The 26,421-nt window shown below is 41.9% G+C and overlaps 4 protein-coding genes across 4 annotated transcripts in view; all 4 read left to right on the top strand.

The window, feature by feature from the left end:
* The first annotated feature begins 529 nt into the window (after nt 1–529).
* LOC118227495 (mucin-5AC-like) lies at nt 530–4,207 on the top strand. Its single transcript, XM_035418026.1, has 5 exons — nt 530–687; nt 989–1,053; nt 2,311–2,465; nt 2,554–4,020; nt 4,131–4,207. The coding sequence occupies exons 1-5, from the start codon at nt 535–537 to the stop codon at nt 4,205–4,207; spliced, it is 1,917 nt and encodes a 638-aa protein (XP_035273917.1). The 5' UTR covers nt 530–534.
* A 2,429-nt stretch (nt 4,208–6,636) lies between these two features.
* Nucleotides 6,637–13,197, top strand: LOC118227493 (mucin-5AC-like). The gene is made up of 8 exons (XM_035418013.1): nt 6,637–7,847; nt 8,142–8,206; nt 8,833–8,987; nt 9,063–10,076; nt 10,110–10,354; nt 10,553–10,617; nt 10,973–11,118; nt 12,076–13,197. The coding sequence occupies exons 1-8, from the start codon at nt 6,708–6,710 to the stop codon at nt 12,210–12,212; spliced, it is 2,967 nt and encodes a 988-aa protein (XP_035273904.1). The 5' UTR covers nt 6,637–6,707; the 3' UTR covers nt 12,213–13,197.
* Nucleotides 13,198–15,961: 2,764 nt separating this feature from the next.
* LOC118227775 (ubiquitin carboxyl-terminal hydrolase isozyme L1-like) lies at nt 15,962–21,127 on the top strand. The gene is made up of 9 exons (XM_035418650.1): nt 15,962–16,110; nt 16,229–16,240; nt 16,625–16,753; nt 17,468–17,615; nt 17,868–17,953; nt 19,854–19,901; nt 20,089–20,158; nt 20,261–20,319; nt 20,582–21,127. Exons 1-9 carry the CDS (start codon nt 16,078–16,080, stop codon nt 20,663–20,665), a joined length of 669 nt encoding a protein of 222 aa, XP_035274541.1. The 5' UTR covers nt 15,962–16,077; the 3' UTR covers nt 20,666–21,127.
* Nucleotides 21,128–21,274: 147 nt separating this feature from the next.
* The window catches only part of LOC118227492, a 39,287-nt gene continuing 34,140 nt past the window's right edge, over nt 21,275–26,421 (top strand). The window contains exon 1 of the mRNA XM_035418012.1: nt 21,275–22,517. Within this exon, the coding sequence (XP_035273903.1) occupies nt 22,407–22,517 (111 nt within the window). The 5' untranslated portion in view covers nt 21,275–22,406. The remainder of the gene's footprint in view (nt 22,518–26,421) is intronic.

Here is a 26,421-nt window from a genome sequence, read left to right as displayed (position 1 = left end):
ATGTCAACATCTCTCAAGAACACTGCTACTTTCTCTACAAACATTGCAACAGTGACTGAAATCCCGACAACACAGACTAGGAACCCAGCAACACTGACCCAAAGGCCGACAACACCTACCATAAGCCAAACTGTATTAGTCTCTGATGACGTGACATCCCAATCAAGTCTTGCAACATCAACTATCAAATTTCCATCATCAACTACAAACTCTGATATAGTGACTTCAATCCCTGAAATATCAACAACAAACTTCCAAACACAAACAGCAGAAACTAAAATATCAACCCAAGACTTAGCAGTATCAACAACAAGTCCTGTAACCTCAGCCAGAATGTCTTCAGCATTGACTTCAAAAACTGCTACCTTGAGCACAGAACCTACAATGTCAGCATCCTCAGCGAACCCCATTACACCAATGACAATACCTGTTACAGCAACCACAGACTCTTCAGCACAAACCATCAGTGATGCTCCATTATACATAAGTCCTACATTGACTTCAAGCCTTGCAATGACTTCCAAAAGCCATAAAATGTCCACCACAATGCTTGCAACAGTGACCCAGACCCCAGCAGAGGGACCACAGTTATTGCTGGAATTTAGACTGGATCTGGAGTTTGCAACGGTCCTCACAGATTCCTCCTCAACACAGTACATACATTTGAAAAATCAAGTTGAAGAGCAGGTGATGTTCATTTTTTATCTTCTATAAAGTTACCATGGGTGCTATAAGTATCAGCATGGTTACCAGTAGTTAAACTTATTTGGCGAGAGTGTAGCTTCAATTTCACTTGCCTACATTCTTCCACCTGTCTTTACTTTTGTTCTTTTTTACTCTTTTCTTCTTCTTTCCTGTATTATCCATTGTTGTCCAGTGCATGTTATATTTACTGAACATATGTATTCTTCAACCAAAAAAATGAAATATGTGGAATATGGTCTTGTGTTCCTTAAAGACTCAAATATCTCCCCTTTTATATTTCTAGCTGGATTCCATCTATAAAAAGCAGTATGGGGACACATTTGATCACACTGAGGTCCAGCGTTTTAGGTAAGTCAATACGAACCATGTTCTTGTGATGAAATCATATAGTACAGACCGAAGGTATCAAACACCTGTGGGTTTTTTATTTTTTATTTTATAAGTTGTTTATTTTATTTTTTTACTTTAGCTAAATAAAAAATCAGTTAATATATGTGCATTTATTGAACAACTCACCAAAGAATAAACATTGTTTTCTACCTACAATAACTCAAAATGATGAGTTTTACTTTAGAAATAACGTGACTTTCCTCGAAATAGCTTCCTTCGGCTTTAATTCAACTTAAAAAAATTATTTCAAGTCTATCCAGTCATTTTTCAAAGTAAGAGGTAGAGGGGAGGTAGAGAGGAGGAGGGGTAATGAAATTCAGAGAAATCTTATCTTCTTAAGTTTTTTAAAAAACACAGGTAGTTTAATAATTTTAGTCAGTAATGCAAGTAAAATAAGCACCACTGTAGTTTTTAGAAAAATGGCAAAAAAGAGGGAGTGACGCTTAGATGTGTGGGGCTAAATAAACATATTTTGTGACAAGAAGGTTATTCCCAGTGAGAAATTGCAAAGAGGCTTAAGATTTCCAAGTGAAATGTTCAGTACTTGATCAGACCAGACGGTCCTAGCTGATGGGCAGTAATGTTAACAGGAGAAGACCCGCAAGATCAAAAGGCAGAAGAAAAATATCTTGTGTTGTCTAGCAAAGGAAACTGCTGTAAAACTGCAACACAACCACAGTATGAATTCACTGCAACTAGTGAGAAACCAGGTTTCCTGACTCTCACGTTAACCTTCTTCCTACACATACATACATACATATACACACACACACACACACACACACACAAACAGTACATATATGTTATCTTTACTGCCAAGTGGCCACAATGAGAGCATATGACATACACTAGAGTTTTTCCGAAAGTTTTATCTCAAACCTGTCCTGAACCTGGGGAACCTTGTGGAGGCCTTTATATGCACATAAAAGAACCTTTTTCCAGCATAGACAATCTATTGAACTTTGGTTTGCAAATAATTAAAACCCCAACAAGATTTTCTTAGTTCATCAAGAGATTCCACTTATAACGGGAAGCCTATTGGATCAGAAAATTATACACCCTGTCGGCTCAATCTTGAGAAGGATTATTCTATATTTTTGTGAAAAACTAGTATTTAGAGCTGGAATTATTTTTTTCTCCTCCTCACTGTCCAAGTGATGTTTCATTTTCCTTCAGTGATAATTAATTAATACACTGTATGCTTTGGTGTTTTAGGCAAGGATCAGTGATTGTGGACGCTGTGCTGGTGTTCAATAACATAAACACTGTCCCTGGAACCAGCGATGTGGCAACGACCTTAAAAAACGCTGCCTCCTCAGACTCTTCTGGCTTAACTCTCCCTATAGACCCCGCTAGCATAGTGGTTTCAGGTAAGACATTACAATTAAACATTTACAATGAATTTCAATTGAATGCAACATTTGATTCTGCTGTACTATAACATCTGGTTACTTGCAGTGGCTACTCAGACTACTGCAGAAGGTACAACACCTACGGTAACTACAGAACATGGACTCCAGACTACAGAACACTCAAGTCAGACTGCGCAAACAACAGTGGGACAAGCTGGTCAGACTGCATCAGCAACTGCAGGAGCCACTACAATGTCAAATATAAGCCCTTTAACGTTGACCTCTGACTCTACCACATCACCATCGATTCTTGTAACCTCAACTAAGGAAACAGCAAAGGTCACTACACAACCTGAAACAACTACAAAACATGGAACATTGAGGACAAACCCCACAAGAACTTCTCAACCTGCAACAGAAACCACAAGCCCTTTTCCATTGATGACAAAGAGTACAACATTGATGACGGACTCTGCATCATCAAACACAAGACTTGGAACATCAACCACAATCACTGGATTGCTCAGTATCTACCAACCCACATCGACCGATATCCCTCAGACATCAACCACAAACCCTACAACACTGACCCTAAGCTCTACCACACTGGCAGAGAGCCCAACTGTAGCAGTCTCTGATGCTATGACATCTGAATCAAGTTCTGTAAAATCAACTAAAACAACTGGAATGTTCACGACAAGCTTTGCAACAGGAACTGCAAATCCTGAATCATCGGCCACAAACCCCATGACCACAGTGACACTACCTAAAATATCAACCACAGCCTCTGTATCATCAATAACAAGCCCTGTAACATCAACGACAAAGCTTGAAACATTGACCACAAATTCTGCAACACTGACTATAAACCCTGTAACACCAACCTCTCTCCCAGACACATCCATATTAAGTCCTGTAACATCATCTACAACGTTCATGACAAAGTCTGCAACATTGAGTACCAACACTGAAATGGTGACCACAAACCGTATGTCAACATCTCTCAAGAACACTCCTACTTTCTCTACAAACATTGCAACAGTGACTGAAATCCCGACAACACAGACTAGGAACCCAGCAACACTGACCCAAAGGCCGACAACACCTACCATAAGCCAAACTGTATTAGTCTCTGATGACGTGACATCCCAATCAAGTCTTGCAACATCAACTATCAAATTTCCATCATCAACTACAAACTCTGATATAGTGACTTCAATCCCTGAAATATCAACAACAAACTTCCAAACACAAACAGCAGAAACTAAAATATCAACCCAAGACTTAGCAGTATCAACAACAAGTCCTGTAACCTCAGCCAGAATGTCTTCAGCATTAATCACAAACACTGCTACCTTGAGCACAGAACCTGCAACGTCAAATATAAGCCCTTTAATGTTGACCTCTGACTCTACCACATCACCATCGATTCTTGTAACCTCAACTAAGGAAACAGCAAAGGTCACTACACAACCTGAAACAACTACAAAACATGGAACATTGAGGACAAACCCCACAAGAACTTCTCAACCTGCAACAGAAACCACAAGCCCTTTTCCATTAATGACAAAGAGTACAACATTGATGACGGACTCTGCATCATCAAACACAAGACTTGGAACATCAACCACAATCACTGGATTGCTCAGTATCTACCAACTCACATCGACCGATATCCCTCAGACATCAACCACAAACCCTACAACACTGACCCTAAGCTCTACCACACTGGCAGAGAGCCCAACTGTAGCAGTCTCTGATGCTATGACATCTGAATCAAGTTCTGTAAAATCAACTAAAACAACTGGAATGTTCACAATGAGCTTTGCAACAGGAACTGCAAATCCTGAATCATCGGCCACAAACCCCATGACCACAGTGACACTACCTAAAATATCAACCACAGCCTCTGTATCATCAATAACAAGCCCTGTAACATCAACGACAAAGCTTGAAACATTGACCACAAATTCTGCAACACTGACTATAAACCCTGTAACACTAACCTCTCTCCCAGACACATCCATATTACGTCCTGCAACATCATTTACAACGTCCATGACAAAGTCTGCAACATTGAGTACCAACACTGAAATGGTGACCACAAACCGTATGTCAACATCTCTCAAGAGCACTCCTACTTTCTCTACAAACATTGCAACAGTGACTGAAATCCCGACAACACAGACTAGGAACCCAGCAACACTGACCCAAAGACCGACAACACCTACCATAAGTCAAACTGTATTAATCTCTGATGACGTGACATCCCAATCAAGTCTTGCAACATCAACTATCAAATTTCCATCATCAACTACAAACTCTGATATAGTGACTTCAATTCCTGAAATATCAACAACAAACTTCCAAACACAAACAGCAGAAACTAAAATATCAACTCAAGACTTAGCAGCATCAACAACAAGTCCTGTAACCTCAGCCAGAATGTCTTCAGCATTAATCACAAACACTGCTACCTTGAGCACAGAACCTGCAACGTCAAATATAAGCCCTTTATCATTGACCTCTGACTCTACCACATCACCATCGATTCTTGTAACCTCAACTAAGGAAACAGCAAAGGTCACTACACAACCTGAAACAACTACAAAACATGGAACATTGAGGACAAACCCCACAAGAACTTCTCAACCTGCAACAGAAACCACAAGCCCTTTTCCATTGATGACAAAGAGTACAACATTGATGACAGACTCTGCATCATCAAACACAAGACTTGGAACATCAACCACAATCACTGGATTGCTCAGTATCTACCAACCCACATCGACCGATATCCCTCAGACATCAACCACAAACCCTACAACACTGACCCTAAGCTCTACCACACTGGCAGAGAGCCCAACTGTAGCAGTCTCTGATGCTATGACATCTGAATCAAGTTCTGTAAAATCAACTAAAACAACTGGAATGTTCACGACAAGCTTTGCAACAGGAACTGCAAATCCTGAATCATCGGCCACAAACCCCATGACCACAGTGACACTACCTAAAATATCAACCACAGCCTCTGTATCATCAATAACAAGCCCTGTAACATCAACGACAAAGCTTGAAACATTGACCACAAATTCTGCAACACTGACTATAAACCCTGTAACACCAACCTCTCTCCCAGACACATCCATATTAAGTCCTGTAACATCATCTACAACGTTCATGACAAAGTCTGCAACATTGAGTACCAACACTGAAATGGTGACCACAAACCGTATGTCAACATCTCTCAAGAACACTCCTACTTTCTCTACAAACATTGCAACAGTGACTGAAATCCCTACAACACAGACTAGGAACCCAGCAACACTGACCCAAAGGCCGACAACACCTACCATAAGCCAAACTGTATTAGTCTCTGATGACGTGACATCTCAATCAAGTCTTGCAACATCAACTATCAATTTTCCATCATCAACTACAAACTCTGATATAGTGACTTCAATCCCTGAAATATCAACAACAATCTTCCAAACACAAACAGCAGAAACTAAAATATCAACCCAAGACTTAGCAGTATCAACAACAAGTCCTGTAACCTCAGCCAGAATGTCTTCAGCATTAATCACAAACACTACTACCTTGAGCACAGAACCTGCAACGTCAAATATAAGCCCTTTAACATTGACCTCTGACTCTACCACATCACCATCGATTCTTGTAACCTCAACTAAGGAAACAGCAAAGGTCACTACACAACCTGAAACAACTACAAAACATGGAACATTGAGGACAAACCCCACAAGAACTTCTCAACCTGCAACAGAAACCACAAGCCCTTTTCCATTGATGACAAAGAGTACAACATTGATGACGGACTCTGCATCATCAAACACAAGACTTGTAACATCAACCACAATCACTGGATTGCTCAGTATCTACCAACCCACATCGACCGATATCCCTCAGACATCAACCACAAACCCTGCAACACTGACCCTAAGCTCTACCACACTGGCAGAGAGCCCAACTGTAGCAGTCTCTGTTGCTATGACATCTGAATCAAGTTCTGTAAAATCAACTAAAACAACTGGAATGTTCACGACAAGCTTTGCAACAGGAACTGCAAATCCTGAATCATCGGCCACAAACCCCATGACCACAGTGACACTTCCTAAAATATCAACCACAGCCTCTGTATCATCAATAACAAGCCCTGTAACATCAACGACAAAGCTTGAAACGTTGACCACGCCCAGTGCAAACCCTTCAACTTTGACCCGAAGCCCTGTGACATCGAAGATGAGTCCAGTTCCACCAACCTCTGACTCCATCATATCTCTTTTGAGTCTTGTAACATCTACTTTCAAAATTGCAACATCCAGTATGAAGCCTGCAATGGTGACTGTAATCCCCAAAATATCTTCCACAAACCCTACGACACCAATAACAGAACCTGAAATATTAACCACAGACTCTAGATTATCTATAACAAGTCATGTAACATCATCCACAAAGCTGACAGCATCAACCACAAACCCCGAAACATCTAATGTACGCCCTCTAGAATCAACCCCTGGAGGAACTACATCAACATCACTTCCTGTAACATCAACCATAAAAATGGCAAAATTCACTTCAAAATCTGGTACATCAGGTACAAACCTTGGAACACAGAGAATAAGACCTACAGCAATAACTTCTCAACCTGCAACATCAATAACAAGTCTTTTATCATTGATCATAAAAACTGTCACATTGACAGCAGACTCTGTATCCTCAACTAGAAGGTCTGCAACATCACCCAGAAACACTGCAATTGTCAAGACAAATCTTGTAACAGTGACTGCAATCCCTGAAACATCAACCACAAGTCCTGCAACACTGACCCAAAGCCATGAAAAACCAACCATGAAACCAACACCAATCACAGGTCTTTTATCATTGATCATAAAAACTGCCACATTGACATCTGCATCATCTTCTGCATCATCAACCACAACCCCTTCAACATCCACAAGTTCCCCTGTAACATCAACCACTGTACCTGTAACATCAGTGCTAATAACTGAAATTGCGATCCCAGACATTTCAAGAATGATCACACAACCTGTAACATTAATGATGAGCCCTACAATACCAAACACTGTCTCAGCAAACCCCATAACACCAATGACAATACCTGTTAAAGCAACCACAGACTCTTTAGCGCCAACCATCAGTGATGCTCCATTAGCCATAAATCCTACACTGACCACAAGCCTTGTAATGACCTCCAAAAGCCATAAAATGTCCACCACAATCCTTGCAACATTGACACAGGACCCTGCAGGGATACCTGAGGTATTGCTGGAATTTAGACTGGAGCAGGAGTTTGAGGCGGTCCTCACAAATTCCTCCTCACCAGAGTACACAAATTTGAAAAATCAAGTCGAAGAGCAGGTGATGTTTATTTTTTTTCTGCAGTGAAGTTAGCGTGGGTGCTATGAGCATTAGCATGGTTACCAGTAGCTCTACTTATTTGGCAAGAGTATAGCTTCACTTGCCTACATTCTTCTGCCTGTCTGTACTTCTGTTCTGTTTTACTCTTTTCTTCTTATTTGCTGTGTTGTGCGTAATTCTCCACTGTATTTAACCAGTTTATTTTTCCTGAACATATTCATCAAATTATACATATGTGGAATATAGACTTGTCTGCCTTAAAGATTCACATATCTTCTTCCCTTATATTTCTAGCTGGATACCATCTATATAGAGCAGTATGGGGACACATTTAATCACACTGAGGTTCAGGGATTCAGGTAGGTAAATACGAACCATGTTCTTATGATGAAATCATATATACATACAATATACATGTACATACAGTAAAAAAGTATCAGACCACATGTTTTTTTATAACTTTAGCTAGAGAAAACTCTGCCTCTTATGTTAACCTTCTTCTTCCTGGTCTTTTCCAGTAAACATTACTATTACACATACATACACACGCACACACACACACACACACACACACACACACAGTACATATATTACTTTTACTGTTTAGTGGTCACAAAGAGAGCATATGGCAAAATCTCATGTTTCTCCTGAAATTTTATCTCGAAACTGACCTGAACCTGGCAACCGTGTGGAGGCCTTGTTCCGGCATAGACGTTCTCTTTTACTTTGGTTTGCAAATGATTAAAACGTCTACAAGATTTCCATAGTTCATATAGAGGTTCCACTTATCAAGAGAAGCCTACTGGATCAGAAACTTTAACTTTTTCACCCTGTCGGCTCAATCTTGAGACAGATTATTCTATATTTTTGTGAATAACTAGTATTTGGAGCTGGAATTTTTTTTTTCTCCTCCTCATTATCCAGGTGATGGTTTATTGTCCTCCAGTGATAATTAATCAGTACACTGTATGCTTTGGTGTTTTAGGCAAGGATCAGTGATTGTGGACGCTGTGCTGGTGTTCAATAACTTAAACACTGTCCCTGAAACCAGCGATGTGGCAAAGACCTTAATAACAGCTGTTTCCTCCAACTCCTCGGGCTTAACCCTCCCTATCAGCACCACTAGCATAGTGGTTTCAGGTAAGAAAGTACAATATAAACATTCAATTGTGCAACACTCAATTGTGCTGTATTACAACATCTGGTTACTTGCAGTGGCTGCTCAGTCCGCTGGAGAAGCTGCAACACCTGCAGTAACTGCAGCACGTGGACACCAGGCTGCAACAGTAACAGCTGGACCCACAGGTCAGACAGCACCAGCAACTGCAGGATCTGCACAACAAACTGCACCAGCAACCGCAGCACCTACTGGTCAAACTGCACCAGCATCTGCAGGACCCACAGGACAGACTGCACCAGTGACTGCAGGACCCGCAGTCCAGACTGCACCAGTGACTGCAGGTTCCGGTGGTCTGACTGCTCCAGTGACTGCAGGACAGACTGCACCAGTGACTGCAGGTTCTGGTGGTCTGACTGCCCCAGTGACTGCAGGACCCACAGGTCAGCCTGCAGCAACAACTGCAGGACCCGCAGTCCAGACTGCACCAGCAACTGCAGGACAGACTGCACCAGTGACTGCAGGACAGACTGCACCAGTGACTGCAGGTTCTGGTGGTCTGTCTGCTCCAGTGACTGCAGGACCCACAGGTCAGCCTGCAGCAACAACTGCAGGACCCGCAGTCCAGACTGCACCAGCAACTGCAGGACAGACTGCACCAGTGACTGCAGGACAGACTGCACCAGTGACTGCAGATTCCGGTGGTCTGACTGCTCCAGTGACTGCAGGACCCACAGGTCAGCCTTCAGCAACAACAGCAGGACCCGCAGTCCAGACTGCACCAGCAACTGCAGGACAGACTGCACCAGTGACTGCAGGAAAGACTGCACCAGTGACTGCAGGTTCTGGTGGTCTGACTGCTCCAGTGACTGCAGGACCCACAGGTCAGCCTGCAGCAACAACTGCAGGACCCGCAGTCCAGACTGCACCAGCAACTGCAGGACAGACTGCACCAGTGACTGCAGGAAAGACTGCACCAGTGACTGCAGGTTCTGGTGGTCTGACTGCTCCAGTGACTGCAGGACCCACAGGTCAGCCTGCAGCAACAACTGCAGGACCCGCAGTCCAGACTGCACCAGCAACTGCAGGACAGACTGCACCAGTGACGGCAGGTTCTGGTGGTCTGACTGCTCCAGTGACTGCAGGTTCTGGTGGTCTGACTGCTCCAGTGACTGCAGGACCCACAGGTCAGCCTGCAGCAACAACAGCGGGATCCAGTGGTCTGACTGCAGCCGCGACTGTTCCCAATGTGGCTGTTCCCACTGGTCCACCCAGCAATGGGGAGGGGACCCTGGAGCTTCAGTTCAGACTGAATCAGAAATTTACTCAGGAGCTGTCTGACCAAAACTCACAGGAGTTCAAGAATCTGGCAACAAATGTTACTAACACGGTAAGATCTCTCTGTTATGTCAATGTCATAAAGCTTTATTAAATTAGCATTCAATTTCTCATGTTAATATTTGAATGGTTACACATTTTGATTTTGGTAACTGTTAGGTAATATCCGTATGCACTAACACACACACACACACAAAGTATATATTTATAATATTGGTTTTATATTGTTGTGTTTTTTCTTTTCATTCAGATACATACTGTGTACCAGTCAAGTTTTTCTTCAACATACAGACGGTCCATTGTTAATAGGTTTTGGTGAGTATTTTTCACCACTTACAGCTCCACATATCTGTTTGGTTGTCTGATATAAATTGTACTTTCTCTGTACTGCGATTAAATTTTTCTTGGCTGCAATGAAACTAGTGGCCATGACAATAAATTATGGCATCATGGAGAAGGTATTGATCCCGATTAAACAAATTCTGGTAAAAAAATAGTAATTAAGCTATTGGTGGTGCTAGTGAAGATGATGATGGTGGTGGTGGAGTTTATAGTAAGTATCTATCTATCTGTCTAAAAAGTATGGCAATAAGGGAAATGTGACACTGAGTGTAATAGTTGTGATGATAGCAAAAGGGGTGATGATACAAAGCTTTTCCTCTACTTACAGGAATGGGTCAGTGGGTGTTGACATGACCCTGATTTTTAAGAACCAGTCAGCAGTTCCCAGCACCTCCTCTGCAGAGAGTGCGCTAAGCCAAGCGCTGAGTACTGGGCAAATTTCCCTGAATATTATTCCTGGGAGTATCATTGCACGTGAGTACAAGGACTTCGATAAAACAATCCATTTTTATTTTTGTATTCTCTCTCTCTCTCTCTCTCTCATTTTTAAGAGAGAATTTAGGATTTAGGAAAGCTTACAAAAATGCACAATTTTACCTCTCCCTAAAGGCTGTAGTAGTCTACTGTATAACCACTGCTGGCCCACACCTTAGGAGGGACAAGTGTTCTGTTTGCAGTTTTAGGGTGGTTATGGTATTATCAGCTCTGGGTTATCCCTTCGGCTGGACTGCTGTTTTTATCGTCTAGTTGGAAATAAGCTTGAATTGCAAACTTCAGTTGTGTTGCTTATGCTCTTGGGATTAACTCCCACTGAAGGCCTTGTTTGGGTTGAGTACAGCCCTATTGAAGGCCTTGTTTGGGTTGAGTACAGCCCGAATTGAAGGCCTTATTTGGGTTGAGTACAGCCCTATTGAAGGCCTCTTTTGGGTTGAGTACAGCCCTATTGAAGGCCTTGTTTGGTTGAGTACAGCTCGAATTGAAGGCCTTGTTTGGGTTGAGTACAGTCCTATTGAAGTCCTTGTTTGGGTTGAGTACAGCCCTATTGAAGGCCTTGTTTGGGTTGAGTACAGCCCTATTGAAGGCCTTGTTTGGGTTGAGTACAGCCCTATTGAAGGCCTTGATTTGGATGAGTACAGCCCAAATTGAGGCCTTGTTTGGGATGAGTACAGCCCAAATTGAGGCCTTGCTTGGGTTGAGTACAGCCCTATTGAAGGCCTTGTTTGGGTTGAGTACAGCCCTATTGAAGGCCTCTTATGGGTTGAGTACAGCCGTCTTGAACGGCTCTTTCGGACTGAGTACAACCCTACTGAAGGCATTGCTTGATTAAATCTCCGCAATAATATATTCCTGAAAAATGCCCAAACTGAAATTATTTTCACGTTAAGTCCACAATTATTCAAGGGTTGTTCATAGATTTTCCTTCTGTTACAGTAGAATCAACCGCAACAACCATACCCGAAGTTCCAACAACATCAGCCTCTGGACCTTCTACACTGAAGAAATACCACCTGACTTCTCTCTCTTTCTCACTGATGCTCATTTATTTAGCAGAGACCCTAATTCTGTAAAGATCCCTAATTCCAAAGAGGTAAATACATAATTAAGACATCTGAGAGGCAAATATGATATATTTTTTTGTAAATTCATTTTAACTCACATTTGAAGAGTGGCATGTGTGGTACTAAATGTGTGACTTAACTGCTAGCACCATTTTAATAATCAGCAATAACTGTAATAACTAGGTATTTAGGGATAATATCATAATATATTAAATTTTAGTACGAGCAATGATCGTATTGAAGAAAAAGTTATTTAAAAATAACACGACAGAGTCATTGGATATGAGTACATTTTTGTGCACTTTTTTAAAAAAACAACATTGCTTTGGACATTGTGCCACAGATTTATTACATAATGGTTGAAGCAAAACCATGTGTTATTGGTTATTTTGTACTGTTTTCCCCCCAGTTACAGCTTTATCCTTTGTGAATATTTTGTTAGTCTTCCTTCTCTCACTTTCTCTGTACTTACACATGAAGTAGTAGTAGAAACTTCATGGGAACAGTACTGCCAACTGGAGTCAGCCTTTTTGTTCTATCACTGTAAAGTACTTACCTGGGATTTATTCTGTCCATTGGGTCTGATGAAGTTATTCTAATGACATTACCCTGTATCTACCTATGAAGGTACTAGATAAAAACTTGGGAACTGTACTGCCAACTGTTGTCATACTTGTTACCCTAACATTATACAGTACTTACCTAGTATCTATTCTGTCCATTGAGTCAGAAGTCTAAGTTATTCTATTGGTATTACCCTGTATCTATATGTAGGCCTACTTATGGAAGCGTGTTGCAGCCAAAATGAAATGAAAATGTAATATGTAAAATGGCAATGTAATCATACAGCTGAATTTAAATTTTCCACACGTATATGCACAATTTGTCTCAAAGTTAAAATTAAAAAATGTCATTTGAATTTGCCATTTAATATTGGATGCTAGTACTGCCATTTCATTTAAACAGTGATTTGTAAGCTTTATGAATACTTTTATTGAAATGATAATGCAAACTGGAAAATTAAAATTTATTCCCAGAACTACATGGATGTGTTTCATGCAATTATACAATAATGGGGTCAAATGATAATTTTAATGCTCTGTCCTTGACCTTACGTATATGCACTTGCACTCACAAGGCATTCATACATTTCATTATCAAAGACAATACAACACTATGAAGGTGGCAAAATGGTTATCCAAATGTAAAAAGGGAAACAGTGCCCCCTGTCTTTGCCATTAAATACATTTGTTACTATGTTATGACATCACAAAATCTTAAAAAATAACCACTTAAGAATGCCTATGAATGACAAATGGAATCACAAACTATGGCTGTGTTTCAAACTTTATATTTGTGTTCTGTTCTCATGTTCTTGCAGACACACTAAAAGCGATACTTCACTTCGGTATCACACAAGTGTTCATTTATTTCTTTATTTTTTTTGGAGATTACCCCATTGTATTTGCGTGGCTCTCTTATACCTCATGTATGAGGAAGAAAGGAGAGATGCTGCAGTAAGGAAAACATATACAAGACATGACATCTGGAGGCAATTAGAATCATCCGTCCATTTTGTTGATTTTACTGCATAATTCAGTCCTGATGAAATCTTGATTATCAACTTATACTTGATCCCAGTGAAGGATAAATGCAGATGATCTTGTGCACATATGAACTGTGACATTTTTAACATATTGCATTAGTGCAAAGTGTTGTTGCGTCTAGAAGTACTTTTGTTTACTGATTATGAATCAAGGGGCATGTAAAGTACTACATTTTTGGTATTGCTTTTACACTCAGGCCCGTTTTTCACCATTTCCCTAATTTCTCTGTTTTCCTATTTTTCTGTGAAGTGTTTTTGTGACAGTGTCTCAGTTAAAAATTCTGTATAAATTCCTTTTGTGCTGTCTGAAGGAAACCTTCTTAAGCCGCCCTACGGTCTGTCCTTCTAGCCTGTAAATATCTCGTCACACAGGTTCCCTTTCCATTAGGCCACAGTAAGATAATAAGTCAAAGTACCAGCGCATGCACACAATAGACATGCAGTACAAGACCTGAAACAAGCAGCTCTGAAGTCAAAAGGCTTAGGGAAGCTTGGCAAGGACCATGAACTGACAGCACCAGGCCTTGCATTACACAGGGACACCACCCTTCTCAACCCTCCGCTCCCAGTCATGTGCAGGGTCTGTTGTCCTCTTCACACTCATCGTGTCACAGAGTGAGCCAGCCAACCACTTCCCCAGGGCTTCTAATTGGCTGCTCTGTTGTTGAAGCTGGAATCCGCTCTCCGGCCCCATTGGGCCAAGCGTCATCCTGCACCCCGCTGTCGCCCTACTTCAGTAACCAGCATCCTCAGAGTCCTGGGCTTGAGAGTCACTCTTGCCTGGGTACCAGATCTGTCCAGTCCTTCCAGCATCGGCCTCCTCTCCATCCCTGACTGCAGTGATGGCTTCTGTGAAGCCATCTGTGACGGTTCGTGTGGGCGGCTGCAGCACCATAGATTTCATCATAGGGCCTCTGCTTAGTCACAGCCTACAGTGATGTTGAAGGCAGCGGTGATGGACACTGTGCGCCCTGTAACTGCGTCCACCCCCAGTCTCCGGTAGCATAGCAACACACTGCAACCCTCATCTGTGCATTGTTTGTTTATTGCTTGTATATTGTCTGTATATATTATATCTATTACATTTTTTACTCTCCTTGCTATTGCACTATCCCCTTTGCTGCTGTAACACAGCAAATTTCCCCACCGTGGGACTAATAAAGGATTATTTTATCTTATCTTATCCTGAACTACTTTTGAAATTAACCTTAATTAACCTTTAATTTATCATTTGATTTTTTTATTTTGTTCTATCTTTTATAGTTATTTTTTTAATCATTTTATATTTTAAGCGATATATTGAAAATAGGTTCGGGTTTAAGGTTTTTATTTTATTTTTTTAAACGAACGGTGTATATTGCATGCACATGTATTGATAAACAGAAATTGTTCAAATAAATGAAACTTTCAACTGCAATTCATCAGAAGAAAATATACTTTGTTATGTAACATACCTTTGCTATGTTAAAAAAATTATGATATTGGGAACACGAACCTATCACTAATCCTTTATTTTATTTAATTGCATACACGGTCAATGTTCGGTCGACTATTCCATGATAGATCCAGTATTTCTACTTTGCTCAGTCATGCTTGTCTCCTGACTTGGCTTCTCCTGACTATATTCATAAAATAATCCTCTGGTCTTGTTGAAAACAACAAATTGAATTAATGCCAGACATGGAATATTCCAGGATAAACTGGAACATAAGAACAAATATCAAGTTCTGTGCGACGAGTATAATGTCCCAGGGTAGAAAAAAATCAGGCATATTAAAGGACAAATGTAACCGAAACTATATTTTATTAACGATGGCAGTTATGAAAACCAATTACACTGTTTTTAAAACATTTATGTTTGTATAATGAACAGGTTCACAATTTATTTCCACGTTCGACATTGGCTAACCCGTTGCAGTTTACAAGTCAATCGTACGATCATGGAACGTGCTATTATTTGCGCGAGACCAGAACGACCTTATTGTTATGCGTGCTTCCAACCAGTAAAGATGGAGGGAAATATATTAATTTATAATAATAATAGGTCTACCACACCGTTGTTGTGTGCGGGTTAAACAGAAATGTTACCGTCTCGTAGTTATTATTATCCGTTTACACCCCCATCGGCTGCAGAAATGGGATAGGACCGCTCGTATATGAATGGCGTGCTTGGGCTTGTGGACAAATACAAAACGCCGTTAGTATAACCGTGCGGTTCTTCGTGTTTTGTTGGTACCTCCGAGAGACGCCCACACCCACCTGCTAGCCATGGAGTGGAAGCCTATGGAAATTAATCCCGAGGTGCTGTATATCTTTTTTTAAGTTTTGATGGACATGGCTTCTTGCTCAGTAGCGAAATATCGTTGATGCATGTGACATTTTAAACTAATAGCCTGTATGTTTGTCATTTTCTTTTCAGATGCTGAACAAAGTACGTAGACGCTGAGTCACCTCTCGGCACGGAATTGGAGTTTGCGAGAATTTATTACCTTTATTTGCTTGCATAAACCTTTTGCTTTAAAGTATTTCACTGATTGTTAATGTTAACTGGTTACGCTATTGTCATCAGTAAGGGCGTGGTCAAGCATCTTCTACGGGGGGGGGGGGACGAAATGTCGGTATTTTGGAAACGAAATGTGGTATTATGCGCTTAATTTCGTAATTGGCAGTCTTGCGTGCTCCTTTGCTAAATATTGTGCATTTCCCCTCATACATGCAGTATAATGGCTTAATGTTACTTCTGTACATAAAACCACGGTCAATATTTTGGACAACGATGCGCGGATCTCCTTTTGTCCCCTGCTTCGGGTTTCAGGTGCTGTCCAAGTTGGGGGTCCGGGGGTCCTGGCATTTCGTGGATGTGCTGGGGCTGGAGGACGAGTCGCTGTCGTCAGTACCCGCTCCGTCATGTGCAGTAATGCTGCTGTTTCCGCTAACGCAACAGGTAGGGCGCTGGCTACGCACCGACCGCGGGAGTGAGCGCAATGGGACTCGTTCAGCCGAGGGGAACGTTCTGGAATCGCGACAAAGCTTCTCCTGCGTCCAAATGCCTGGAATCCATTTTTTTCCTGCTCTGTCACCGGTCTTTAGTTTGCATGACTGGATAACAGCTACGCAATACATTCATTCCCACACTGGTTCTAAAGTTGCATGGGTTATATTTAGAAAGTGTAAGTTCACCAAATCGTTTTTCTGGAGTTGAAGGTAGTGAATTGGATGCATTGACTGCATAATTTGACTAATGGGGGATCAATTTATGATAAACATTCTGTATGAATACAGCTCTTTATACAACTATTAATTTTCCGTGCCATATCCCATCTCTGCATTCTGTTGAGACTGATAGAGGTTTATAAATGGCATCTCCCATAGTTGCACACAACTTTAATATGAAACGAGTAGGGAGAATAAAATTGCACAATTTGGGACATGCGGGGCAATTAATTTATTGTGCACAGCTTTGAATTTGAGAAACCTGTACAGAGTATCTCCAGCATGAATAGGTGTGCAAGTCTGTTCTCGCCCCAGACGTTACCACCTCTAGGCAGAAACTGTGGCCATGTGACATGATTTCAGCGAGTAGGGGAAATGGCGAACGAGGCTGCAGAGTGAAGGATTTGTGATTCGCGGCTGCTGTAATTGTTCCATTTCCTGTCAGCACGAGGCGTTCAGGAAGAAGCAGATGGCAGATGGGGGGTGCTCGGAGGACCCCAAGGTGTACTTCCTTAAGCAGACTGTGGTCAACTCCTGTGGCACTGTGGGCCTGCTGCATGCTGTGGCCAACAACCAGGACAAGATGGAGTTTGGTGAGCTGACGTGGGTGCCGGAACCGAGTAGTACACAAACTTCTGTTAAACTGCTATCAGGGTGGGACTAGACTGAATGAAATCCAAAAAGGATGGGCCATGCCATAGACTGCTGTACGGGGTTTGTATTAAAAGAAAAATCCAGTGAGTAGATGAAACGGTGTGAAAAGTAGGGTCCTTTTTCGCGTCTGTGGATGATCATAGGGTTGGGTGATGACAGTCTGTTCTCACGTTGCTCTCCTGTTATGGCAGACAGTGACTCAGCACTGAAGAAGTTCCTGGACAAAACGGCCAAAATGGCGGCGGATGAGAGGGCCAAATGCCTGGAGAATAATAAGGTAGAGTTTGTGAGGAAGGGGGGGTGAAAGCAATTCCCAGTAACTCCTGTTATTACAGTTTGGTTATTGTAACTGTAAATACGGGATGGAATGCAAGCAGTAGACACATTTCTGCTCCTTCCAGCATTTTTCTGGGTATTCAGATTTGCACATAGGCAAAAATGCAATCAAAAACATGTTAAACTGAAGGAAAATGCATGTAGAACAAAGATAAATGTGCCGGAGAGGTACAGTAAGAAACTCGTATGGGCTTTTAAATAATAGAATTCAGTAATGCAGGGAAACTCTTTAATGGCAGATTTGGTTTCAGGATATCGACTTCCTGTGAGCTCTAGTTGTGTGCATGTTTGGTTTTGTGAAACCATAAAGTTGGCCTGAAAAAGTGAAGCAGCTTATGTAACTAATTGCTGTTGAAAGGAAAATCAACAAATGCATTGACATGTGCTGGAAAAAGTGTTTCCCCCAATGATTCAATATTACTTTGTAATAAATGTTTAATGATTCTAATGAGTCAGAAAACGAGGTGGTCCCAGCCTCAATTGTGGCATACCCCTCACCCCCATGTATGCTGGTCTCCAACCAGAATTTCAGTTCCTCAACTATAACAAGCGGGTAGTCATATCTGTACAGGTACGGGGCCTGCACCGCTCAGTTGCCGCACAGGTACGAGGCATGGCTCACCCAGTTGCCGTACAGGTACGGGGTGTGCCCCGCCCAGCTGCCATGCAGTTACTGGGCATGCCCCGCCCAGTTGCCATACAGTTACTGGGCATGCCCCGCCCAGTTGCCGTACAGGTACTGGCTATGCCCCGCCCAGTTGCCGTACAGGTACTGGCTATGCCCCGCCCAGTTGCCGTACAGGTGTGGAGCACATCCTGCCCAGGTGTATCCTGACTGATGGTAAAGCACCCATCCCTATTTGTCAGTTTAAAACTTACATGCCGGTTTCTTGCATCAAGGAATGCAAGTTTTTGAAACATTTCTGTTTTGGCATGGATACTACATTTTTACTTCATATCAATTCTTTGTTTGGTGTTTCTCCCTCTGTCATGGTTACTGAGTTTTAGATTTCATTCCAGCATAATTAAGAATTATATAACAACTTGTCGGCTGTCTAATTATGTGCAATGAATATGAATGATGATGAATTAACTTTAGGCCATATTGCGTCAAATGTCTATGCATGCCATGAAGATTGTGTTTGAGGTTAATATTAGATTAACTGCTTCTGGTATCTATTGTGTGCTGTTAAATGATAATAGCTGGTAAGTGACTCTTAAATTGTAATTTATTAAAGTGTATACTGATTAGACATGTGGCTTTGTCACTGAAACTACATGTAGAAAATTAAGACTTCAAAGACACCACAAATGGCAATGAGCCAAACCTGCACTGTTTTCAAATAAGTAATATCTTATGGAAGAACTCGCAAAGCAAATATTTCACAAAACTTTATGCTGTGTGTCCCTCATTAATTATATCGCTTAGACATAGTGAAGTGTGGATTAGTCAAAGTACATTTTTTCACTTGCATGCTGTTTAATATTTTACTACTTTATGCTGTTAAGGTGCTTTTGAGTTTTGGAAATTCAATGTTGACTTGAATGAACCCCACATATTCCACTAGGGGGAGCCAAAGCCTAGAAAATCAGCGCTCAATTAACTTTCCCGGTCTGATGTTGAAATGCACTGTCTCTTGTGCCTCTGGGTAGGAGTGCTAATCTAGGATCAGTTGTCCCTTTGCCGCATGCACGTCCCTTATCCATTTTGAACCAATAGGCTAAACTGATCCTAGATTAGTGCTTTTACACGGACGCTTTGTGAATTTGGGCCTGCGTTTCTCTGTTTGCCTGCTTCTCCTAGTGACCAGAACCCCCCGCCCCCCCCCTTCTCTCCCCAGGACATCCGTTCCGTCCATGACGAGGTCGCGGCTGAGGGGCAGTGCCGGGTACTCGCAATTTCTACAGTTACTTTTTAAAAATTTATTTTCTTCTCCATCCTTTTGCATTTCAGATTTTTGTGCTACCAGCTTTTCAAATCATTTTGGGCATTAGCATGTATTGTGTATTAAATGCAAAAAAAAAAAAAAAATAGCTGTGTGCGATTTAGTTTGACCACACTGCTGCTTTCCTCAGGTTGAGGCAGACAAAGTGAACTTCCATTTCATCACTTTTGTGAACATGGACGGACATCTGTACGAGCTGGGTGAGACATAATGCATTTATTCATTTATTTTTTGCTTTATGCTGCATTAACCTGGCTGTGAAATTTAAATCTTCTGTGTCCCCATGCCTGTTTTCTCCATAGATGGACGAGTGAAGTCCCCAGTGAAACATGGTGCTACGAACGAGAACACCTTCTTAATGGTAATGTCCAACATCATCTGAGCGATCGTATTTAAGGCAATTTTAGGAGGTTACTTTCATTTCTCACAGTGTCAAAAATGGTGGTTGATGTCTAATGGATCAGTTGCTCTAAAATTATATTAAATGGGTAGGATACTGGTGTCCTTTTGCTCCAGGATGGTTACATTGGTGTTTTGGGTTGCTCTAAGATGGTTAAATGGGTGCGCATGCTGGTGTTAAAACACAGAACTGTAAAAATGCCTTTATTTATTTTTCTCTACAGGATGCAGCAAAGATCTGTCGTCAGTTTACAGCCCGCGAGAAGGACGAGGTGCGGTTCTCTGCTGTGGCCTTGTGCAAGACCTAATTCCACCGGAGAACGGGGGACCATCATCAAACGGGCACACGCTATACACCACTCATAGAACAGAGCCTAGAACCGTGTGCATGAGTGTGTGAGGTTGCGTTCTTTTTTTGTGTTGGCAGTAAAATGTTGATGAACCCTTTCCGAGGTTATATTCTTTCTCCTTTCGTTTCACTGTTGTGATGTCCGTGTGGCAGAAGAGGCGCACTGAGCTCTTTGAGTCACAACCTGCCTTTTGACAGTTGTTTAACTGAAGTGAGCTGGAGTTCCCGTGCTGTCATTCTCCCCCCCCCCCCCAATCAAAATGGAAGAATACCAAAAAATGTGGTTAGCTAATCATGGCCATGGCATTTAGCAGCTAATTTAGTGTGCACTGCTGGTCAGAGCTTTTGCACAGTGTAAGATCATGTTTTCTGTTTAGTGCTATGCAGCTGTTTGGAAATGTAATAAATGCCTTTTTCCTTCCACACTTCTCCCTCTCTGTGGTTTACAGTGTTAATGGATCTGACTTTCCAGCTGTAATGGTTAATGGTTCATTGTCCAGTTCGGTAACACACCACGAGATAATCACCCTCAAATTGAGCCGTTTATTTAATTTTGAGAAATGTCAACCTGTGGCAGTGATGGCCTTGGTGTGTTTTTAAAACATTATTTTATTGGCTCATCAAAGACTTTACACACATTTTAAAACAAATGGAAGTCTAGACCAGGAAAATCTAGTTAAGCTTCCACTTTAAATTCTCTCTTAAGAATGCCAGTAAAAATATAGAAGCACTTGCAAAGGATTCATTTGGAAACTACTTGGCTTTTTAACCATTAAAACTTTGAAATAATAATACTCAACAGTTGGAATATGCCAAATTGCAACCTATGCTAGTTTAAATTGTGTGACGCTGCCATGGTTTTGTCTGGTGTATGATCTTTTATAAATGCTAAATAGTTCTGCAGCACCATTAAAATTAATGACCGAACAAAACGTAAAATATTTTTTTTTAAACCCAGTTCATCCAGAATTGCAATGTTTGAAAACTTCTCGTATTGCCCTTATTTTTAAAAAAATGCACAAGTATGATTTTAGTCTAACCATAACATCGATTTGAATGAACAAATCCACCCATGGCTATACATATCAAACATTTAAAATCTACCGTAAAAGGACCATTGCTCCAGTGTCAAATAACGGAATGATTTCTCCAGTAAAAAACGCGTATTAACGATAACCGTGATGTAAACTCATCACTGGGTGCGCTTCGTTGGAATAAAAAAAAAAAATAGGAATCGGTCTGGTCCGTATAGCCTTTCCCCGCAAATGGAACACACCGTTGCCCCCCTAAACATTCTTGTCGACGCGTCTGTGCGAGGCTGTACCCCTGTTGTGTCAAACGTGGGCATGTGACAGCGACTGGCTGGAGGTGGTGGTTGCTTGCTTTGCATTGGCTGATGGCGGACTCGGTTTTTGCGGTTATATTTAGCTATTGGTTCACACTGCAGTTCTCTAGTCGAGAAGCCTCCCTCACAGTCCCAGCAGTGACATACTGAGAGAAAAAACCAAACCAGTGCAGGTCTGCGTCAAGCAACACAAGGCGTTCATGCGTTACGGCGAGACTCCGGACCTGAAGTCGAAAATACATCATCCGGAGGTTTAACAAACCCTTTTGTTTGCGGAGCTCTTTCCCCCCGAGACGCAGGACATTTCAAGTTTGAACAACACTGCGCCCAATAGCCGACTCGCAAGGTTCTGCAAATGGCCAGTCCCGGTTTTGATATTGGGCGAAATTCACACCAACAACATCAGCATCAGCAGTCTGAATCGGCTCCCGAACCAGCTTTTCAAGAGGCGCAAAAATGGATCGAGGTGAGTTCGAATTATTTTCCGTGCAGTGTATAATCACTTAGCGATGTAACATTTAATGACTAGGCTATGCTACAAAATATCGTGAAAGATAGAAACACAATCGCAGTACTTCCTTTGAAATATCAACTCACCCTAGAAGTATTTCGGATTTAGTAGCCAGGCAAGTTGGCTATGTTGCTGGCTATTCAGAGAGGCGCTGGTTATAAATATTGCACGGTCACCTGTTGGGTGACAGTTGTCATTGGCTTCGAGTATTGGGTTACATTCGCGCTTGGCCGAAAACAATGAGGGTGTTATGGGATGCATTATGTAGCACCGTGGCAACAACAATGATCGGAGAATCGAGGTTTTGTTGTTTTGAGGGGGTTCGATTATGTGCCATTCGTTGACCAGTATTATAGTCGTACAACTGACTTTGGCCAAATGTCATTTGAATGATATTTTATTAGTCCAGCAACACCTCCAATAGAAACTCAGATGGTTGTGTTTTTAACAACCCCGTCGTTCTTAACACATTTCCTTTTTTGAACCTAATAGTTGTGTTGTGTTGTCTTTGGCGTTGTGCAATAATGGCTTTGCCTACTTCAAGGGTATTACAAATGTTTCATCTTCGTCGGTAATGTTGAACTTCACTCTCCCACCCCCACCGCAAATTGAGACGATTCTGGTTACTATAGTTACTCTCTTAATCCAGCCGTATTTCACGCTCCTGGTGTTGGAAAAAGACACGCAATTCCCGTTTGAACTGTGAAGAGGGGGTGCGATGAGAGAGGTTAGATCCGCGCAGCAGACCTGCGAAAAGACGTATTATTTGATTGATAACCGCGTCTGTTGTTCTCCCAGTGCAGGCTTTCTCTTTTTAGAAAGGATGATTGCTATAAATTACTGAAACATCACGCATGTGCCGTGGGTCCCCCATTGACATAACGCTGCCCACTGACCTAATGGTATATTATCTCCCAAATAATACTAATGATCATTGCCTTATAGTAATAGCCTAATATCATTAAAGGGTGACCCATGGTCGCGACATAGAATTGATGGCGTTCTGCAGAGATTTCGTATAATGGCACATCGAGGCCAGTGTAGAATATTCACCACTGATTATAAACTCCCCCCAAAAACTGAAGTGATATTGGTGTTTCATATTTCATATTTCATAACGCAATTTTCTAATTTGATCCTTCAAAAATGTAAATATGCCTTCCTCTGCCTGACTAGTTTTTTTAAACCATTCAGCTTGGCTCCCATAGTTCGCTTCTAAATTGTAACGAGTGTAACAATACAACTAAAAACAAGTTAGAATGCACTAGTTAGAATGGTCAAATGATTTTTAAAAATGTACAATAAATCGAGTGGCTGTAAGGAATTATCTGCTTTTTTCTCGCATTACACTAGAATAAATTTAAATGGAAACCTGTACTGATGACTGCCTGCTGTGTGAAGGGAGGCGTTGAGGTCACTCTGAAATGACATGCAGGAGTGCTGCCAAGTGCCGTGCTACCGGGTCACATATTGTTTGGTTCGAATGCAGGCCTCCGTTGGCATACCAACGGAAATGCCACAGTGTATAAGGGCACTTGCTTTGTATCGTGCTATAATTTTCACTATCTGTTATCTGTGCCTGGTGTGGCTTCTCAAGACATCTGCGTATCACGTGGGTTGTGTGTTTTTAGAGATTCTCCTTAACCCTGTCATCCATCCTCACATTCATTCTCCCTTGCATTAATTCATCTGTCCACACTTACGTTGATTCATTCACCTCTCCTTACATTCATTCACCCATTTGTTCATTCATTCATCTTTACGTTCCCTCATTCATTGTGTCCACATCTGTAGCTGCTTAACATCTGAGTCCTTTAAGCTGGGCTGCCAGAGCTTCCAGTACCTTAGGATGACAGGTATGTTTGTAATGTGTTCAGTTTTCACCATGCTACTAATCCTGAAATGGGTGGTGACCCCCATCAGGAAAAAGTATCGCAGTTTGTCTGGTTTTACAAGTCGGGGACAAATATTGATGTTCTAGGGTTTTGAGCAGCCTGAATAGTTTCCTACAGAGGGAAATGTTGGAGCATTTCCCCCCAGTTTTCTCAGAGTCACTGTACATTTTGAGAATCAGTTCTGTGAAAGGTCATCCCTGAGGGCATATTTAATACACACGCTTGACTGCGTTTAGTTTGAGACAAAATGGAAGTCTGTTTTGGCTGACATTGGAACATTGTGATCACCATTACTTTAACTTTACTGGACGAGACTGCCCCAGGTAAATATGCAAGAGGGCCATGGGAGAGAAAAGGACTGGCAAATTATGGGAATGATTTAGGGGTAGTCCCTCTCTGTGTTCCCGTCTGTCTCCCTTTCTGTGTCCCTGTCTGTGAGCCCAGTTGTAATGAGAGAGGAGCAGGGTAGGGGGTTTGGGTAGATCTGGACAGCAATACCCTTTATCAAGAAAATAACATTGGTAAACATAGGTCATAGTTTCTGTTTCACAATTCTCTCACACATTCTCTACTTTTTATTTTACAAGCACTATATAAAAACAAACAACAATGAATTAAAATCCACAGAAAGTTGCTTGATGATCGTTCTAGATTGGATGGCTATTCTGGCTACCAGAGGTGTAAAGTCCAGGGGTCAGAAAGTAAAAATCCTTTCATGTGTTTCTTCCAGCCATGAACAACTGATTTCACTAAGCAGTTCTACCTCCTGGCTGGAGAATTGTGCTAATTTGCAAATCCAGGTGGTTTGAACAAAATGCTGGGTAGGATTTTTACTTTCTGATCCAGGGTTTTCCACATCTGCACGCTACGGACACTGATTTGCACCATTCTGTGCAAATGAGACATCGACAGGGCTTTTTCACTGTAAAGCATCACAAAGAGGCCATACAGCGGAAACACGAAAGGAAACTGCACAAAAGTGACATTTTGTTTTGACTGTATGTTGCAGTTTGGTAGTTAAGGAGTTTTAAAAATTTGATAGTAGTTCTGTCCATCCGTCCATCCACTCCTGCTCTACTTTTTCCATTTGAGTTGATGGACAGTGTCCTGTCCATCATGTCCTGTCAGGAACAAAGCGTGTAGTTATTCGTTAGAATGTTTATGGGCACAGCCTGACTACAGTGGCAAAATTCATTCCTTTCTCATGCATGAGCGGGTTTAACGAGTTCAGATTGGCATCCAATCAGAAATGTCGCCTGTTCAGAGTGAGTACACTGACCTCTACTGGGCTTGACTGGAAATGCGCTGTTCTCTGTGTTTGAACTGGCTGTTTGTCTGAGCTGAAATTTAGTGTATAAATATACACTATATATATACTGTATATAAAGGCTGTGCACCTGTGTTTGACTGCAGTAAATATACCCACCAGTATAGCTGAGCATAAATATAGCCCAGTGAACTGTCCGGGGAAATGGCTGTGTAGCATTAACATGGCGTCTCTTGCCGATATTCGGTTACACGGGGCCTGCCATTGACGGCCTGCTTTTAAGGACAGCGGGACAGTCCAGCCTACTTTTCGTACTTTCGCTTTGTTCAGATGGGTAGAAAGCTAACGAGGGTAACGTATAGAGAATAGGCCGTAGCAGAGAACGGGGCTATGGTGGGGTTCCGACCGCTCCAGAGCTTCTCTAAATGGTCAAAACAGGGATCTCAAACTCAAATTCTGGAGGGCCGCTGCTGTGTCTGCTGGTTTTTGATGTGTTCCTGCACCTAAGCGCTTAGTTTAAGCCATTGATTGGCTGAAGAGTCTGCACACCTTGTTCCCAAGGCCGTGATTGGCTGCTGATTGAAAGGAAATCATGAAAACCAGCAGAGACTGCGGCCCTCTGGGACTGGAGTTTGAGACCCCTGGGTCAAAATGAGTGCTGTCTGGTACAAGGGGGGGGGGGGGGGGCATGTTAAGC

This window comes from Anguilla anguilla, chromosome 5 (genome assembly GCF_013347855.1).
Source record: "Anguilla anguilla isolate fAngAng1 chromosome 5, fAngAng1.pri, whole genome shotgun sequence".
Classification (NCBI taxonomy): domain Eukaryota; kingdom Metazoa; phylum Chordata; class Actinopteri; order Anguilliformes; family Anguillidae; genus Anguilla; species Anguilla anguilla.
Note: the sequence above shows the minus strand (reverse complement) of the source record. Positions and strands in the feature narration are given on the sequence as shown.

Coding starts and splice junctions, on each gene's coding strand:
- LOC118227495 (XM_035418026.1), top strand. CDS start 535: ATGTCCACCACAATGCTTGCAACAGTGACCCAGACCCCAGCAGAGGGA. Junction 688..988: donor AAAATCAAGTTGAAGAGCAG/GTGATGTTCATT, acceptor TTATATTTCTAG/CTGGATTCCATCTATAAAAA. Junction 2,466..2,553: donor CGCTAGCATAGTGGTTTCAG/GTAAGACATTAC, acceptor GGTTACTTGCAG/TGGCTACTCAGACTACTGCA.
- LOC118227493 (XM_035418013.1), top strand. CDS start 6,708: ATGAGTCCAGTTCCACCAACCTCTGACTCCATCATATCTCTTTTGAGT. Junction 8,988..9,062: donor CACTAGCATAGTGGTTTCAG/GTAAGAAAGTAC, acceptor GGTTACTTGCAG/TGGCTGCTCAGTCCGCTGGA. Junction 10,077..10,109: donor GACTGCACCAGTGACGGCAG/GTTCTGGTGGTC, acceptor CAGTGACTGCAG/GTTCTGGTGGTCTGACTGCT.
- LOC118227775 (XM_035418650.1), top strand. CDS start 16,078: ATGGAGTGGAAGCCTATGGAAATTAATCCCGAG. Junction 17,616..17,867: donor CCAGGACAAGATGGAGTTTG/GTGAGCTGACGT, acceptor CTGTTATGGCAG/ACAGTGACTCAGCACTGAAG. Junction 20,159..20,260: donor CGGACATCTGTACGAGCTGG/GTGAGACATAAT, acceptor TTTTCTCCATAG/ATGGACGAGTGAAGTCCCCA.